The sequence below is a fragment of the Salmo salar genome, chromosome ssa22 (assembly GCF_905237065.1).
Source record: "Salmo salar chromosome ssa22, Ssal_v3.1, whole genome shotgun sequence".
Classification (NCBI taxonomy): domain Eukaryota; kingdom Metazoa; phylum Chordata; class Actinopteri; order Salmoniformes; family Salmonidae; genus Salmo; species Salmo salar.
The window spans coordinates 52,530,223-52,546,531 of NC_059463.1; the positions used below are offsets into that span (position 1 = coordinate 52,530,223).

Consider the following 16,309-nt stretch of genomic DNA (forward strand, 5'->3'; position numbering starts at 1 on the left):
TTCTAGACATGGTTCTAGTATGTTCTAGACATGGATCTAGTATAAGTTCTAGTATGAGTTCCAGACACGGTTCTAGTATGAGTTCTAGACATGGTTCTAGCATGAGTTCTAGACATGGTTATAGTATGAGTTTTAGACATGGTTCTAGAATGAGTTCTAGTATGAGTTTTAGTATGAGTTCTAGACATGGTTCTAGAATGAGTTATAGTATGAGTTCTAGTATGAGTTCTTGACAGGGAGTTATAGTATGAGTTCTAGTATAAGTTCTAGTATGAGTTCCAGACATGGTTCTCGTATGAGTTCTAGACATGGTTCTAGTATGAGTTCTAGCATGAGTTCTAGACATGGTTCTAGTATGAGTTATAGCATGAGTTATAGACATGGTCATAGAATGAGTTCTAGTACGAGTTACAGTATGAGTTCTAGTATGAGTTCTAGTATGAGTTCTAGACATGGTTCTAGTATGAGTTCTAGAATGAGTTCTAGACATGGTTCTAGTATGAGTTCTAGACATGGTTCTAAAATGAGTTCTAGTATGAGTTTTAGTATGAGTTCTAGACATGGTTCTAAAATGAGTCCTAGTATGAGTTCTAGACACGGCTCAAAGTATGAGTTCTAGTCTGAGCTCTAGACATGGTTCTAGAATGAGTTCTAGTATGGGTTCTAGACATGGTTCTAGAATGAGTTCTAGTATGAGTTCTAGACATGGTTCTAGAATGAGTTCTAGTATGAGTTCTAGACATGGTTCTAGTATGAGATCTAGTATGAGTTCTAGACATGGTTCTAGAATGAGTTATAGTATGAGTTCTAGACATGGTTCTAGTATGAGTTCTAGACATGGTTCTAGAATGAGTTCTAGTATGAGTTCTAGACATGGTTCTAGAATGAGTTCTAGTATGAGTTCTAGACATGGTTCTAGTATGAGATCTAGTATGAGTTCTAGACATGGTTCTAGAATGAGTTCTAGTATGAGTTCTAGACATGGTTCTAGTATGGGTTCTAGACATGGTTCTAGAATGAGTTCTATTATGAGTTCTAGACATGGTTCTAGTATGAGTTCTAGCATGAGTTCTAGACATGGTTCTAGTATTAGTTATAGTATGAGTTCTAGACATGGTTCTAGTATGAGTTCTAGACATGGTTCAGGTATGAATTCTAGAATGAGTTCTAGTGTGAGTTCTAGTATGAGTTCTAGTATGAGTTCTAGTATGAGTTCTAGACATGGTTCTAGAATGAGTTCTAGACATGGTTCTAGAATGAGTTCAAGACAGGGAGTTCTAGTATGAGTTCTAGATATGGAGTTCAGGACAGGGCACTGTAATGAGTGGTTTAGGCCAGGGAAAGGTACTTACAGCAGCTCCAGAGGGACCGGGGCGACCTCTCTCACCGGGCAGACCACGTGGTCCCTTTAGAGAGGGAGAGAAAATGAGAGGTGCAGAGGTTACGGTCACAAACAGTCAACAGTATCACATGTAGATCTCATAGCCTATGTGCCATAGATATTCAATGTGTGGCAGATCTATTTCACAGTATTTCTACTCTACTACATACACCACATATGATGTCACATTGTAATGTGTCTGACAGGTATCAGTTGTCTGACAGGTATCAGTTGTCTGACAGGTATCAGTTATCTGACAGGTATCAGTTATCTGACAGGTATCAGTTATCTGACAGGTATCAGTTATCTGACAGGTATCAGTTATCTGACAGGTATCAGTTGTCTGACAGGTATCAGTTATCTGACAGGTATCAGTTATCTGACAGGTATCAGTTGTCTGACAGGTATCAGTTGTCTGACAGGTATCAGTTGTCTGACAGGTATCAGTTGTCTGACAGGTATCAGTTGTCTGACAGGTATCAGTTATCTGACAGGTATCAGTTGTCTGACAGGTATCAGTTGTCTGACAGGTATCAGTTGTCTGACAGGTATCAGTTATCTGACAGGTATCAGTTGTCTGACAGGTATCAGTTATCTGACAGGTATCAGTTGTCTGACAGGTATCAGTTATCTGACAGGTATCAGTTGTCTGACAGGTATCAGTTATCTGACAGGTATCAGTTGTCTGACAGGTATCAGTTGTCTGACAGGTATCCATCTGTGCTCACCATGGGTCCGGGAGCGCCATTCTCACCGGGCGCACCAGACTCCCCCTAGAACAGAGAAGAGTCATTCAATTAGTAGGAGGAGACGGAGAGAAAAGGAGGAGGGGTTTGTGTTTTAGAGGTGGTCAGAATGGTAGGTAAACAGGCATCACAACATGACAGACAAAAAAGGCAAAGTAGGATATCTGTGAGATTAGAATGACTTGAGAGAGATAGAGGATGCTGATGTTGAGTCCTTCCTACCTTAGAACCAGCAGCTCCACCCTCTCCCTTGAGCCCATCAAGACCTGGATAACCCTGGAAAGAGGAGATACAGACAATATCATGAGTACAGGACTGGGAACCAAGTCTTTACTGTCACATTGACTGGGCAATGCAGTTGCCCACAGCAGTATAACAATGACAAACACATACACGTTCACTAAAAGTAGGTAAACAGGAAAGAACACATTTGAAGATGACATATTATATATTGTATATTATCACTACTATGCCATCACTCACTCTATGCCCTTTGATTCCAGGCAGACCGGGAGTTCCTGGGAATCCACGGGTTCCCTGTTGTAGAGAAGAGAAAACAAGAGACAGGGGAAGATAGAAAGAGGAGAGATTGGAGACAATGGAATGGTTATTCCGTTTTTCTCCAGATCTGCTTTCCTGCTCTGGTCTAGTCTGGTTTGGAGCCAGACATATGATGGTCAAGGGGCAGAAGGTCAGAGGGCCAGAGAGACAGATGACATGAGGGAGGATTTAGTAGAGAACTCTCTTCCTCTTTTGTCTGACTGAATCATCTTGGAGAGTCTTCTAACTAGACTGTATCTGACTGAATCATCTTAGAGAGTCTTCTAACTGGATTGTATCTGACTGAATCATCTTGGAGAGTCTTCTAACTGGATTGTATCTGACTGAATCATCTTAGAGAGTCTTCTAACTGGATTGTATCTGACTGAATCATCTTAGAGAGTCTTCTAACTGGATTGTATCTGACTGAATCATCTTAGAGAGTCTTCTAACTGGATTGTATCTGACTGAATCATCTTAGAGAGTCTTCTAACTGGATTGTATCTGACTGAATCATCTTAGAGAGTCTTCTAACTGGATTGTATCTGACTGAATCATCTTAGAGAGTCTTCTAACTGGATTGTATCTGACTGAATCATCTTGGAGAGTCTTCTAACTGGATTGTATCTGACTGAATCATCTTGGAGAGTTTTCTAACTGGATTGTATCTGACTGAATCATCTTAGAGAGTCTTCTAACTGGATTGTATCTGACTGAATCATCTTAGAGAGTCTTCTAACTGGATTGTATCTGACTGAATCATCTTAGAGAGTCTTCTAACTGGATTGTATCTGACTGAATCATCTTAGAGAGTCTTCTAACTGGATTGTATCTGACTGAATCATCTTAGAGAGTCTTCTAACTGGATTGTATCTGACTGAATCATCTTAGAGAGTCTTCTAACTGGACTGTATCTGACTAAATCATCTTAGAGAGTCTTCTAACTGGATTGTATCTGACTGAATCATCTTAGAGAGTCTTCTAACTGGATTGTATCTGACTGAATCATCTTGGAGAGTTTTCTAACTGGATTGTATCTGACTGAATCATCTTAGAGAGTCTTCTAACTGGATTGTATCTGACTGAATCATCTTAGAGAGTCTTCTAACTGGACTGTATACTTCTCTTGTCTGCTTGAATGATCATCACATCAAATCAAATCAAATGGTATTAGACACATGCACCGAATACAACAGGTGTAGACCTTACATGAAATGCTTACTTACGAGCCCCTAACCAACAATGCAGTTTACATAAAAATGGTTGTGTGTACAACTGTAATAACTAAGTCAGCATGAATAGGAAGTGAGATAAATTGAGTGTAGATAAATGAACAGATAAATGAACATATACATGAATAGATAGAGAAGAGATAATGAAACCATACCTGAGGACCAGAAGGTCCACGATCACCACCCTTGCCGGGTTTGCCAGCCTCACCCTTTAGCAGAGAGAAAGAGACAGAGAGGAAGGGAGAGAGAGAAAGACAGAAAGGAAGAGACAGAGAGAAAGAGACAGAGACAGAGAGGAAGAGACAGAGACAGAGAGGAAGAGACAGAGAGGAAGAGAGAGAGACAGAGAGGAAGAGACAGAGAGAAAGAGACAGAGAGAAAGAGACAGTGAGGAAGAGACAGAGAGAAAGAGACAGAGAGGAAGAGACAGAGAGAAAGAGACAGAGAGGAAGAGACAGAGAGTAAGAGACAGAGAGGTAGAGACAGAGAGGTAGAGACAGAGAGGAAGAGACAGAGAGAAAGAGACAGAGAGGAAGAGACAGAGAGGAAGAGACAGAGAGGAAGAGACAGAGAGGAAGAGACAGAGAGGAAGAGACAGAGAGGAAGAGACAGAGAGGAAGAGACAGAGAGGAAGAGACAGAGAGGAAGAGACAGAGAGAAAGAGACAGAGAGGAAGAGACAGAGAGGAAGAGACAGAGAGGAAGAGACAGAGAGAAAGAGACAGAGAGGAAGAGACAGAGAGGAAGAGACAGAGAGAAAGAGACAGAGAGAAAGAGACAGAGAGGAAGAGACAGAGAGAAAGAGACAGAGAGGAAGAGACAGAGAGAGAAAGAGAGGAAGAGACAGAGAGGAAGAGACAGAGAGAAAGAGACAGAGAGGAGGAGACAGAGAGGAGGAGACAGAGAGGAAGAGACAGAGAGAAAGAGACAGAGAGGAAGAGACAGAGAGAGAGAAGAGAGGAAGAGACAGAGAGGAAGAGACAGAGAGGAAGAGACAGAGAGGAAGAGACAGAGGAGAGAAAGAGAGGAAGGGACAGAGAGGAAGAGACAGAGAGAAAGAGACAGAGAGGAGGAGACAGAGAGAAAGAGACAGAGAGGAAGAGACAGAGAGAAGAGACAGAGAGGAAGAGACAGAGAGGAAGAGACAGAGAGGAAGAGACAGAGAGGAGGAGACAGAGAGGAGGAGACAGAGAGGAAGAGACAGAGAGGAAGAGACAGAGAGGAAGAGACAGAGAGGAAGAGACAGAGAGGAAGAGACAGAGAGGAAGAGACAGAGAGGAAGAGACAGAGAGGAAGAGACAGAGAGGAAGAGACAGAGAGAAAGAGACAGAGAGAAAGAGACAGAGAGGAAGAGACAGAGAGGAAGAGACAGAGAGGAAGAGACAGAGAGGAAGAGACAGAGAGGAAGAGACAGAGAGAGAAAGAGAGGAAGAGACAGAGAGAGAAAGAGAGAAAGAGACAGAGAGGAAGAGACAGAGAGGAGGAGACAGAGAGGAAGAGACAGAGAGGAAGAAACAGAGAGGAAGAAACAGAGAGGAAGAGACAGAGAGAAAGAGACAGAGAGGAAGAGACAGAGAGGAAGAGACAGAGAGGAAGAGACAGAGAGAAAGAGACAGTGAGGAAGAGACAGAGAGGAAGAGACAGAGAAAGAGACAGAGAGGAAGAGACAGCGAGGAAGAGACAGAGAGGAAGAGACAGAGAGGAAGAGACAGAGAGGAGGAGACAGAGAGGAGGAGACAGAGAGAAAGAGACAGAGAGAAAGAGACAGAGAGGAAGAGACAGAGAGGAAGAGACAGAGAGGAAGAGACAGAGAGGAAGAGACAGAGAGAAAGAGACAGAGACAGAGAGAAAGAGACAGAGAGGAAGAGACAGAGAGGAAGAGAGAGAGGAAGAGACAGAGAGGAGGAGACAGAGAGGAAGAGACAGAGAGGAAGAGACAGAGAGGAAGAGACAGAGAGGAAGAGACAGAGAGAAAGAGACAGAGAGGAAGAGACAGAGAGGAAGAGACAGAGAGGAAGAGACAGAGAGGAAGAGACAGAGAGGAAGAGACAGAGAGGAAGAGACAGAGAGGAAGAGACAGAGAGGAAGAGACAGAGGAAGAGACAGAGAGGAAGAGACAGAGAGGAGGGGAGGGAGAAGAGATCAGATCAGTTAGCTGTCTGTGATGTAAATACAATTAAAATAAAAACATTACATGTATAGTAAAAACTAAATATAGATCAATAAAATAAAATAAAAAAGTTTTGATCATTCACAATTTATTGTTACGATAATACACTGCTCAAAAAAATTAAGGGAACACTAAAATAACACATCCTAGATCTGAATGAATGAAATAATCTTATTAAATAATTTTATCTTTACATAGTTGAATGTGCTGACAACAAAATCACACAAAAATAATCCATGGAAATCCAATTTATCAACCCATGGAGGTCTGGATTTGGAGTCACACTCAAAATTAAAGTGGAAAACCACACTACAGGCTGATCCAACTTTGATGTAATGTCCTTAAAACAAGTCAAAGTGAGGCTCAGTAGTGTGTGTGGCCTCCACGTGCCTGTATGACCTCCCTACAACGCCTGGGCATGCTCCTGATGAGGTGGCGGATGGTCTCCTGAGGGATCTCCTCCCAGACCTGGACTAAAGCATCCACCAACTCCTGGACAGTCTGTGGTGCAACGTGGCGTTGGTGGATGGAGCGAGACATGATGTCCCAGATGTGCTCAATTGGATTCAGGTCTGGGGAACGGGCGGGCCAGTCCATAGCATCAATGCCTTCCTCTTGCAGGAACTGCTGACACACTCCAGCCACATGAGGTCTAGCATTGTCTTGCATTAGGAGGAACCCAGGGCCAACCGCACCAGCATATGGCCTCACAAGGGGTCTGAGGATCTCATCTCGGTACCTAATGGCAGTCAGGCTACCTCTGGTGAGCACATGGAGGGCTGTGCGGCCCCCCAAAGAAATGTCACCCCACACCATGACTGACCCACCGCCAAACCGGTCATGCTGGAGGATGTTGCAGGCAGCAGAACGTTCTCCACGCCGTCTCCAGACTGTCACGTCTGTCACATGTGCTCAGTATGAACCTGCTTTCATCTGTGAAGAGCACAGGGCGCCATTGGCGAATTTGCCAATCTTGGTGTTCTCTGGCAAATGCCAAACATCCTGCACGGTGTTGGGCTGTAAGCACAACCCCCACCTGTGGACGTCGGGCCCTCATACCACCCTCATGGAGTCTGTTTCTGACCGTTTGAGCAGACATATGCACATTTGTGGCCTGCTGGAGGTCATTTTGCAGGGCTCTGGCAATGCTCCTCCTGCTCCTCCTTGCACAAAGGCAGAGGTAGCGGTCCTGCTGCTGGGTTGTTGCCCTCCTACGGCCTCCTCCACGTCTCCTGATGTACTGGCCTGTCTCCTGGTAGCGCCACCATGCTCTGGACACTACGCTGACAGACACAGCAATTCTTCTTGCCACAGCTCGCATTGATGTGCCATCCTGGATGAGCAGCACTACCTGAGCCACTTGTGTGGGTTGTAGACTCCGTCTCATGCTACCACTAGAGTGAAAGCACCGCCAGCATTCAAAAGTGACCAAAACATCAGCCAGGAAGCATAGGAACTGAGAAGTGGTCTGTGGTTACCACCTGCAGTACCACTCCTTTATTGGGGGTGTCTTGCTAATTGCCTATAATTTCCACCTGTTGTCTATTCCATTTGCACAACAGCATGTGAAATTTATTGTCAATCAGTGTTGCTTCCTAAGTGGACAGTTTGATTTCACAGAAGTGTGATTGACTTGGAGGTACATTGTGTTGTTTAAGTGTTCCCCTTATTTTTTTGAGCAGTATATTATTTTACAAGCCACACTCTTGAAATAGACATTTCAGATTGAAATTCAATTAGCAAACAGTGCCTCCTGATGGTCACTGATAAATGACTAGTGGGCCAGTCAGCTGCCACCCAGTGGCTGAATGGCGGAACTGCAGTTTCAATATTTATTTTTCACTTGTTTCAATCAAATCAAATCAAATGTTATTGGTCACATACACATGGCTAGCAGATGTTAATGGGAGTGTAGCGAAATGCTTGTGCTTCTAGTTCCAACAGTGCAGTAATATCTAACAAGTAATCTAACAATTCCCAACAACTACCTAATACACACAAATCTAAAGGGGTGAGTGAGAATAAGTACATATAAATATATGGATAAGCGATGGCCAAGCGGCATAGGCAAGATGCAATAGATGTATGAAATAAAGTATATACACATGATAATGTAATGTAAGACATATAAACATTATTCAATTGTTTCTAATCATCTCTATCAGATGATGATATACAGTACACAGATCACTGGGGAGAAACCACTGGGTACAGACCACAGGGGACAGATTACAATTTTCATATTATGACCATATGATAGAGTTTGTACATGTGGCTGTTAGAGGTGTGACAATATTGGTGTGGGAGAGGTGTGGATGGGCACAATAGTGATTGGCTCACACATGAACTTTACATGAGGAGTGATTGGCCAGATGGACTGTAGACAAACCACATTTTAGTCATTTAGCAGACACTCTTATCCAGAGCAACTTACAGTGGTGAATGCATACATTTCATACAACGCATTTTTTTTTTGTACTGGCCCCCCCATGGGAATTGAACCCACAACCCTGGCGTTACACACACCATGCTGGCGTTAGCAAACACCATGCTCTACCAACTGAGCCACAGAGAATCCAAAGGGGATAGCTGACTGTGAGGGAACAGCATGATGAGGGCCAGGAGATTTTCCTGACCCTGTAACATCATCACCAAGAAAAACTCCTGGCCCTAGCTATGAGGACATTTCTATGTGAGGGGGAATTATTTAGGACAGTGTACGAACAGTGAATGATTTTCACTTCATAGTATTTTTGTATTGTTATTTTATTGGTGTAAACGTACTGTTAACATTCTACCAATCGACAACAGTCAGTGTGGATGGGTGGGGGAAAACAATGGAAACAGGATGGATGGGTGGAGGAGATCAATGGAAACAGTGTGGACAGGTGGGAGGAAGATCAATGGATACAGTGTGGATGGGTGGGGGAGATCAATGGAAACAGTGTGGAGGGTGGGGGAGATCAATGGAAACAGTGTGGATGGGTGGGGGAGATCAATGGAAACAGTATGGATGGGGGGAGATCAATGGAAACAGTGTGGAGGGTGGGGGAGATCAATGGAAACAGTGCAGAGGGTGGGGAGATCAATGGAAACAGTATTGATGGTGGGGGAGATCAATGGAAACAGTGTGGAGGGTGGGGGAGATCAATGGGAACAGTTTGGAGGGTGGGGGAGATCAATGGAAACAGTATGGAGGGTGGGGGAGATCAATGGGAACAGTTTGGAGGGTGGGGGAGATCAATGGAAACAGTATGGATGGGGGAGATCAATGGAAACAGTGTGGAGGGTGGGGGAGATCAATGGAAACAGTGAAGAGGGTGGGGGAGATCAATGGAAACAGTATGGAGGGTGGGGGAGATCAATGGAAACAGTGTGGATGGTGGGGGAGATCAATGGAAACAGTAGAGATGGGTGGGGGAGATCAATGGAAACAGTATGGATGGGTGGGGGAGATCAATGGAAACAGTGTGGATGGGTGGGGGAGATCAATGGAAACAGTGTAGAGTGTGGATGGGTGGGGGAGATCAATGGAAACAGTATGGATGGGTGGGGGAGATCAATGGAAACAGTGTGGATGGGTGGGGGAGATCAATGGAAACAGTGTGGAGGGTGGGGGAGATCAATGGAAACAGTGTGAATGGGTGGGGGAGATCAATGGAAACAGTATTGATGGTGGGGGAGATCAATGGAAACAGTGTGGAGGGTGGGGGAGATCAATGGGAACAGTTTGGAGGGTGGGGGAGATCAATGGAAACAGTATGGAGGGTGGGGGAGATCAATGGGAACAGTTTGGAGGGTGGGGGAGATCAATGGAAACAGTATGGATGGGGGAGATCAATGGAAACAGTGTGGAGGGTGGGGGAGATCAATGGAAACAGTGAAGAGGGTGGGGAGATCAATGGAAACAGAATGGAGGGTGGGGGAGATCAATGGGAACAGTGTGGATGGTGGGGGAGATCAATGGAAACAGTGTGGATGGTGGGGGAGATCAATGGAAACAGTAGAGATGGGTGGGGGAGATCAATGGAAACAGTATGGATGGGTGGGGGAGATCAATGGAAACAGTGGGATGGGTGGGGGAGATCAATGGAAACAGTGTAGAGTGTGGATGGGTGGGGGAGATCAATGGAAACAGTGTGGATGGGTGGGGGAGATCAATGGAAACAGTGTGGATGGGTGGGGGAGATCAATGGAAACAGTGTGGAGGGTGGGGGAGATCAATGGAAACAGTGTGAATGGGTGGGGAGATCAATGGAAACAGTATGGATGGGTGGGAGAGATCAATGGAAACAGTGTGGATGGGTGGGGGAGATCAATGGAAACAGTGTGGATGGGTGGGGGAGATCAATGGAAACAGTGTGGATGGGTGAGGGAGATCAATGGAAACAGTGTGGATGGGTGGGGGAGATCAATGGAAACAGTGTGGATGGGTGGGGGAGATCAATGGAAACAGTATGGATGGGTGGGAGAGATCAATGGAAACAGTGTGTGTCATGTCATTTGGCTCTGCTTTCTTTTACACTTGTATTAGTCTCCTGCATCAGACACATCCTCAATAGCCTGCGGAGGTTACAGTTGTGTGTGTATGTGATAGTGAAAGTGGCAGTAGTTCTACTTACGTCATCTCCAGGTTTACCAGAGGGTCCAGGTGGACCACGGGGACCCAACGGGCCCTGTCAGGAGAGAACAGAGACAGTTAGTCAGATAGACAGACCATGAGGCCCTGTCAGGAGAGAAGAGAACAGAGAGAGTTAGTCAGAACAGACAGACCCAAGAAGCCCTGTCAGGAGAAAAGAGAGAAGACAGTCAGATAGACAGACCATGAGGCCCTGTCAGGAGAAAAGAGAGAAGACAGTTAGTCAGATAGACAGACCGTGAGGCCCTGTCAGGAGAGGAGAGATCAGAGAAGACAGTTAGTCAGATAGACAGACAATGAGGACCTGTCAGGAAAGAAGAGAAGAGAGAAGACAGTTAGTCAGATAGACAGACCGTGAGGCCCTATCAGGAGGGAAGAGAACAGAGAAGACAGTTAGTCAGATAGACAGACCATGAGGCCCTGTCAGGAGGGAAGAGAAGAGAGAAGACAGTTAGTCAGATAGACAGACCATGAGGCCCTGTCAGGAGGGAAGAGAACAGAGAAGACAGTCAGATAGACAGACCATGAGGCCCTGTCAGGAGGGAAGAGAACAGAGAAGACAGTTAATCAGATAGACAGACCATGAGGCCCTGTCAGGAGGGAAGAGAACAGAGAAGACAGTTAGTCAGATAGACAGACCATGAGGCCCTGTCAGGAGAGGAGAGAACAGAGAAGACAGTCAGATAGACAGACCATGAGGCCCTGTCAGGAGGACCTAAACCAATAGAGGGCAGCACCGTAGAGGTCATACACGTTATACACCACAGTGACAGGGTAGACGGAGTGTGTGTGTGCGTAAACGTGTGTGTGTGTCTGTGTGTGTGTGTGTGTGTCGTAAAGACATTTCCCTGTCTCATTAACAAGCACCCCTGGTTGAGAACGTCCTTATGACAGCCACTCTCAGGTAACTCTGGGTCTTCCTTTTATGTGGTCGGTCCAGTTTCATCATAGCGCTTGATGGTTTTTGCTACTGCACTGGAAGAAACTTTCAAAGTTCTAGAAATTTTCCAGATTGACTGACCTTCCTGTCTTAAAGTAATGATGAACTGTCATTTCTCTTTGCTTATTTGAGCTGTTCTTGCCATAATATGGACTTTTACCAAATAGGGCTATCTTCTGTATACCACCCCTATCTTGTCACAACACAACTGATTGGCTCAAACACATTAAGAAGGAAAGAAATTCCACAAATTAACATTTAACAAGTCACACTTGTTAATTGAAACGCATTCCAGGTGACTACCTCATGAAGCTGGTTGAGAGAATGCCAAGAGCGTACAAAGCTGTCATCAACGCAAAGGGTGGTTACTTTGAAGAATCTGAAATATAATGTTTTTTGAACTGTTTAACAGTTTTTTGGTTACTACATGATTCCATATGTGTTATTTCATAGTTTTGATGTCTTCACTATTATTCTACATTGTTGAAAATAGTAAAAAATAAAGAAAAACGCTGGAATGAGTAGGTGTGTCCAAACTTTTGACTGGTACTGTACTGTATATATAAAAATGTGTCCACAGATAATGTTAATTATGATTTGTATTATAGAAAAGGGGTTGTTTTATTGATACATACAAGCTGACAGATAGACAGGGTAGTGAGCTTCCTGCCACACTAATATGAATCATGACGGGAAGTGCTTTGAAGTGGTTAATATTATTGTGATTTGCTTATCTTGATAAATTATGCCAGGACAGAGCATACAGTGGAGGCAAGTTATTTGACCATGTATGGCTAAAAACAAGAGAATGTTACAGTAAACTGCAATGTTTTTTTCCGGTTGTTTCACCTTTGATGGACTCTTTCTATGGGTAGACTCTTTATGGGACGCTCTACGGGAAGACTGCAGAATCAACAAACTTTACAGGTAGATTAGGTTGAAGTAATACTTCAATATCCTCTGAGTGTATTGGCCAACTGTTTCTTGGCCAAAGCTTTAGTACTAGGGTTGTTTTTTGGGGACGTGTGTGTGTGTGTGTGTGTGTTCCGTGTGTGTGTGTGTGTGTCTATGGGAACTGATGTGATTCCTTCTGGCCTGCCAACAACAGACCCAGCAGGTCTGATTCTAATTGCAGGTAATGATGTATTAAACAGTGGACTCGAGGTTGGAGGTGAAAGGAGAAGGAGCCTGTCTGTCTGTCTGTCTGTCTGTCTGTCTGTCTGTCTGTCTGTCTGTCTGTCTGTCTCCCTGTCTGTCCGACTGTCTCCCTGTCCGTCTGTCTTCCTGTCCGTCTGTCCCCCTGTCTCCCTGTCTCCCTGTCTGTCTGTTCGTCCGTCTGTCTGTCCGTCCGTATCCCCGTCTGTCCGTCCGTATGTCTGTCCGTCTGTCTCCCTGTCCATCTGTCTGTCCGTCTGTCAGTCTGTCTGTCTCTCTGCCTGTCTGTCTGATCAGGCATCTGATCAGGCTTCTGTGTATCTGCTCTCAGCAGGAGGAGATTAACACAGTGGTGGTGGCTCTCATAATGCCCTCATATCACCTAGGAGTGTGTGCGTGTGTGTGTGTGTGTGTGTGTGCGCACCTCTGTCGGTCCCTTTCAGTCTCTAACCCCGCACTGTTAGAAAAAAGGGTTCCAAAAGGGTTATTGGTCTGTCCCCATAGGAGAACCCTTTTTGGTTCCAGGTAGAACTCTTTTGGGTTCCATGTAGAACCCTCTATGGAAAGGGTTTAACATGGAACCAAAAAGTCCTCTTCAACAGGTTATCCTATGGGGACTGCTGAATAATCTTTTTAGGATCTAGATAGCACCGTTTTTTTTTAAAGCATGAAACACACTGAGAATTTGAAACACACCGAGAATATCACTGCCGATAGACTGCCAATGGTACTTATCACAGTGGGAGTTTTTTTATTTATTAGGATGTTTTCTCCGTACATCCACGGATGAGCCAGTCACACTTTATATACAATGTAGGCTATGGGATGGTAGCTATCTTAGTGCACACAACACTAAATACTTCCTCCAAGCTAGCAAACCACAGGAGCTAGTACTAACATTATAAATAATGCACAATGGATTAGCCAGTTCCCATGAAACAGCTGCCTGTGCTAGCTGCCGAGTTAGTGCAATGTCCTTAGCTAACTAGCTATGTTGTGCTAGCTAGCATATATGCTAACGTTAACTAGCAAGCTAAACATTTGGCTATGGGCTGGCACTGACAATATGGGATTATGGAGAATGAATTGTGAGTGGGGTGGCAGGTAGCCTAGTGGTTAGAGTGTTGGACCAGTAACCGAAAGGTTGCTAGATCGAATCTCTGAGCTGACTTGGTAAAGATCTGTCATTCTGCCCCTGAACAAGGCAGTTAACCCACTGTTCCTAGGCTGACATTGTAAATAAGAATTTGTTGTTAACTGACTTGCCTAGTTAAATAAAGATAAAATAATTAAGCTGTTTCTTTGTCATATTGCTAAGTAGTTATCAAGCTGTGGCCATCTGGATAGTATCGACAAGGGATTTCTACAAAATAGCAACATAAGCGCAGCCAGCTACGAATCAAGACCATAAGCAACACACACGGACATGAATTGCCAAACAACGCTACTACCACATTCAGCTTTGGAGTATTTTAACATGGCTGAGTGGCTGACGACTTCCAAGGTCTTTGCTGTGTGAACACAAACATTTGAAAATCCTATCGGTGTGTCTGAGCTATAAGAGTGTGGATACTGATCTGCTCTACACAGGAGAAGATTAACACAGCAGTGTTAAAAATTATTTTCCAATCGTTTCGTTCTGAACAGAACCATAATTTATTCCGTTCTGTTCAACTGTTCTGACCAGCTAAATATAGTTCTGAACACGTTTTTACATTATTGCGACATTAAATTACCAATCAGTGCGGATAGAGCATCTTGCTATGGAGTTGGTAAGCGATTGAATCTGTATAGGAAAGTCATTAACAGCTAATAATATTTTGCCGTAACAGCATGGTTTAATCATAATGAAAGACAAACACACACACTGTGCTGACAGTCACAGTGTAGGGCGGGAGATACAACTGACATTTTTTAAGGCGAGGAGAGAGCAAAAGAGGATGAACGAAGCTTGCCTTGTAAGCGCTGGGCATCTTGTTATCACAGGCATTATCTGAATTAGGCCCACAGAATTATACCTACAGAGGAAGGGCATCTATGGAGGAACTTTGAATGTCTTTGAACACAGTGGCGGCTCGCACATTAGGGCGTTAAGGGCGGCATCCCACTTGTGATTGGTCCCAAAAAAAGAAATATTTTTGTTAAAAAAGTATATATATATTACATAATTCATGGAATGTGTAAATGTTCCTGGTTCAAATATATATTGTTCAGTTATTTACTTCTCTGCCCCTCAGTGACTGCCAGTAGCGGCACATCCACCTCCGTGGGCGCAGAGACAGTGCGAGCATTGCTTGGATTGTGTTGCCAGCTATTTGCTATGAGGGGGAACTGCCCATAGCATAAATTATAACAGCACAAAGTAAATGGACTGTCCTTGGGCTCTCAAATGTGCGTTCAATCAGAACTTCTGGGGCTGCGCTATAGTCTCCACCCGATGAGTCTCTCGTGCCACGTGACACTAGGTTGAAGATGGGAACCTAGACGTGACTAGACCTGATCTATCAGCAAAAGCAAAAGCAGCAAAAGCAAAAGCAAAAGCAAAAAGCTAATTGTAATTGACTTGTAAATAAATTATCCTAACAGTCATAGGAGCATGTGACCTGATAAACCGGACAACTACATCCAACGAGAGTGGAAGGACAGAGGGATACACTATCTAGAACCTTCTCATAGCGGATCTGGTAGGACAAAAAAGCATGGCCAATTGTCACGTCCTGACCCTAGTAAGATGTAATTTTCTATAGTAGAGTAGGTCAGGGCGTGACGGGGGTGTTTTTGTGTTTTTCTATGTATTCTATTTCTAGGTTTTAGTTCTAGGTTTTCTATTTCTATTTTTTATTTTTTTGGTTGATCTCCAATTGGAGGCTGCTGGTCCTCGTTGCCTCTGATTGGAGATCATATTTAAGTAGGGGTTTTTCTTCCTGGGTTTTTGTGGGAAGTTGCATTCTGTTTAGTCTTTGTACCTGACAGAACTGTAAGTTGATTGTTTCCTTTTGTTATTAGTGTTTTGAGTTAATAAATTCATCATGAGCACTCAACACGCTGTGTTTTGGTCCCCTCTATACGACGCCCGTTACACCAATTTCATTGTTTCTCCCTGATTTGCTTGTCAGGTTCTACTGTCGGTGACATGTTGTGTGGACTAAAACAGCATAAAACCAAGTGTATCACAAGCCATGATCAAATTAATTAGCCAGCTTCTGTCATTTTGAGAAAATTTGAGAAATAGTTTGGTTGATTTTTTTTTTGTTGGTCAAATTAACCAATTACCTACCTTTGATAAGCTTGGGTTGCTAGCTAGTTACCTCCCATGCCAATTTCAAGTCTTTTTAGACTAATGTCTGACTAAATATGAAGTTATTTCAGAATGAAAGTTACCTGGCTAGCGCATCATGATTTGTGACGTTATGTTAGCTAGCTAGCCCCAGTTAGATAATGCTTTGTGACGTTATGTTAGCTAGCTATCCCCAGTTAGATAATGCCTTGTTATGTTAGCTAGCTATC

The 16,309-nt window shown here is 44.0% G+C and overlaps 1 protein-coding gene across 1 annotated transcript in view; it reads right to left on the reverse strand.

The window, feature by feature from the left end:
• LOC106583712 (collagen alpha-1(II) chain) overlaps positions 1-16,309 on the reverse strand; it is an 89,842-nt gene that overhangs the window by 48,608 nt on the left and 24,925 nt on the right. Inside the window, 6 exon segments of the mRNA XM_014168237.2 lie at positions 1,353-1,406; positions 2,110-2,154; positions 2,350-2,403; positions 2,611-2,664; positions 4,055-4,108; positions 10,691-10,744. Of these exon segments, the coding sequence (XP_014023712.2) occupies positions 1,353-1,406; positions 2,110-2,154; positions 2,350-2,403; positions 2,611-2,664; positions 4,055-4,108; positions 10,691-10,744 (315 nt within the window).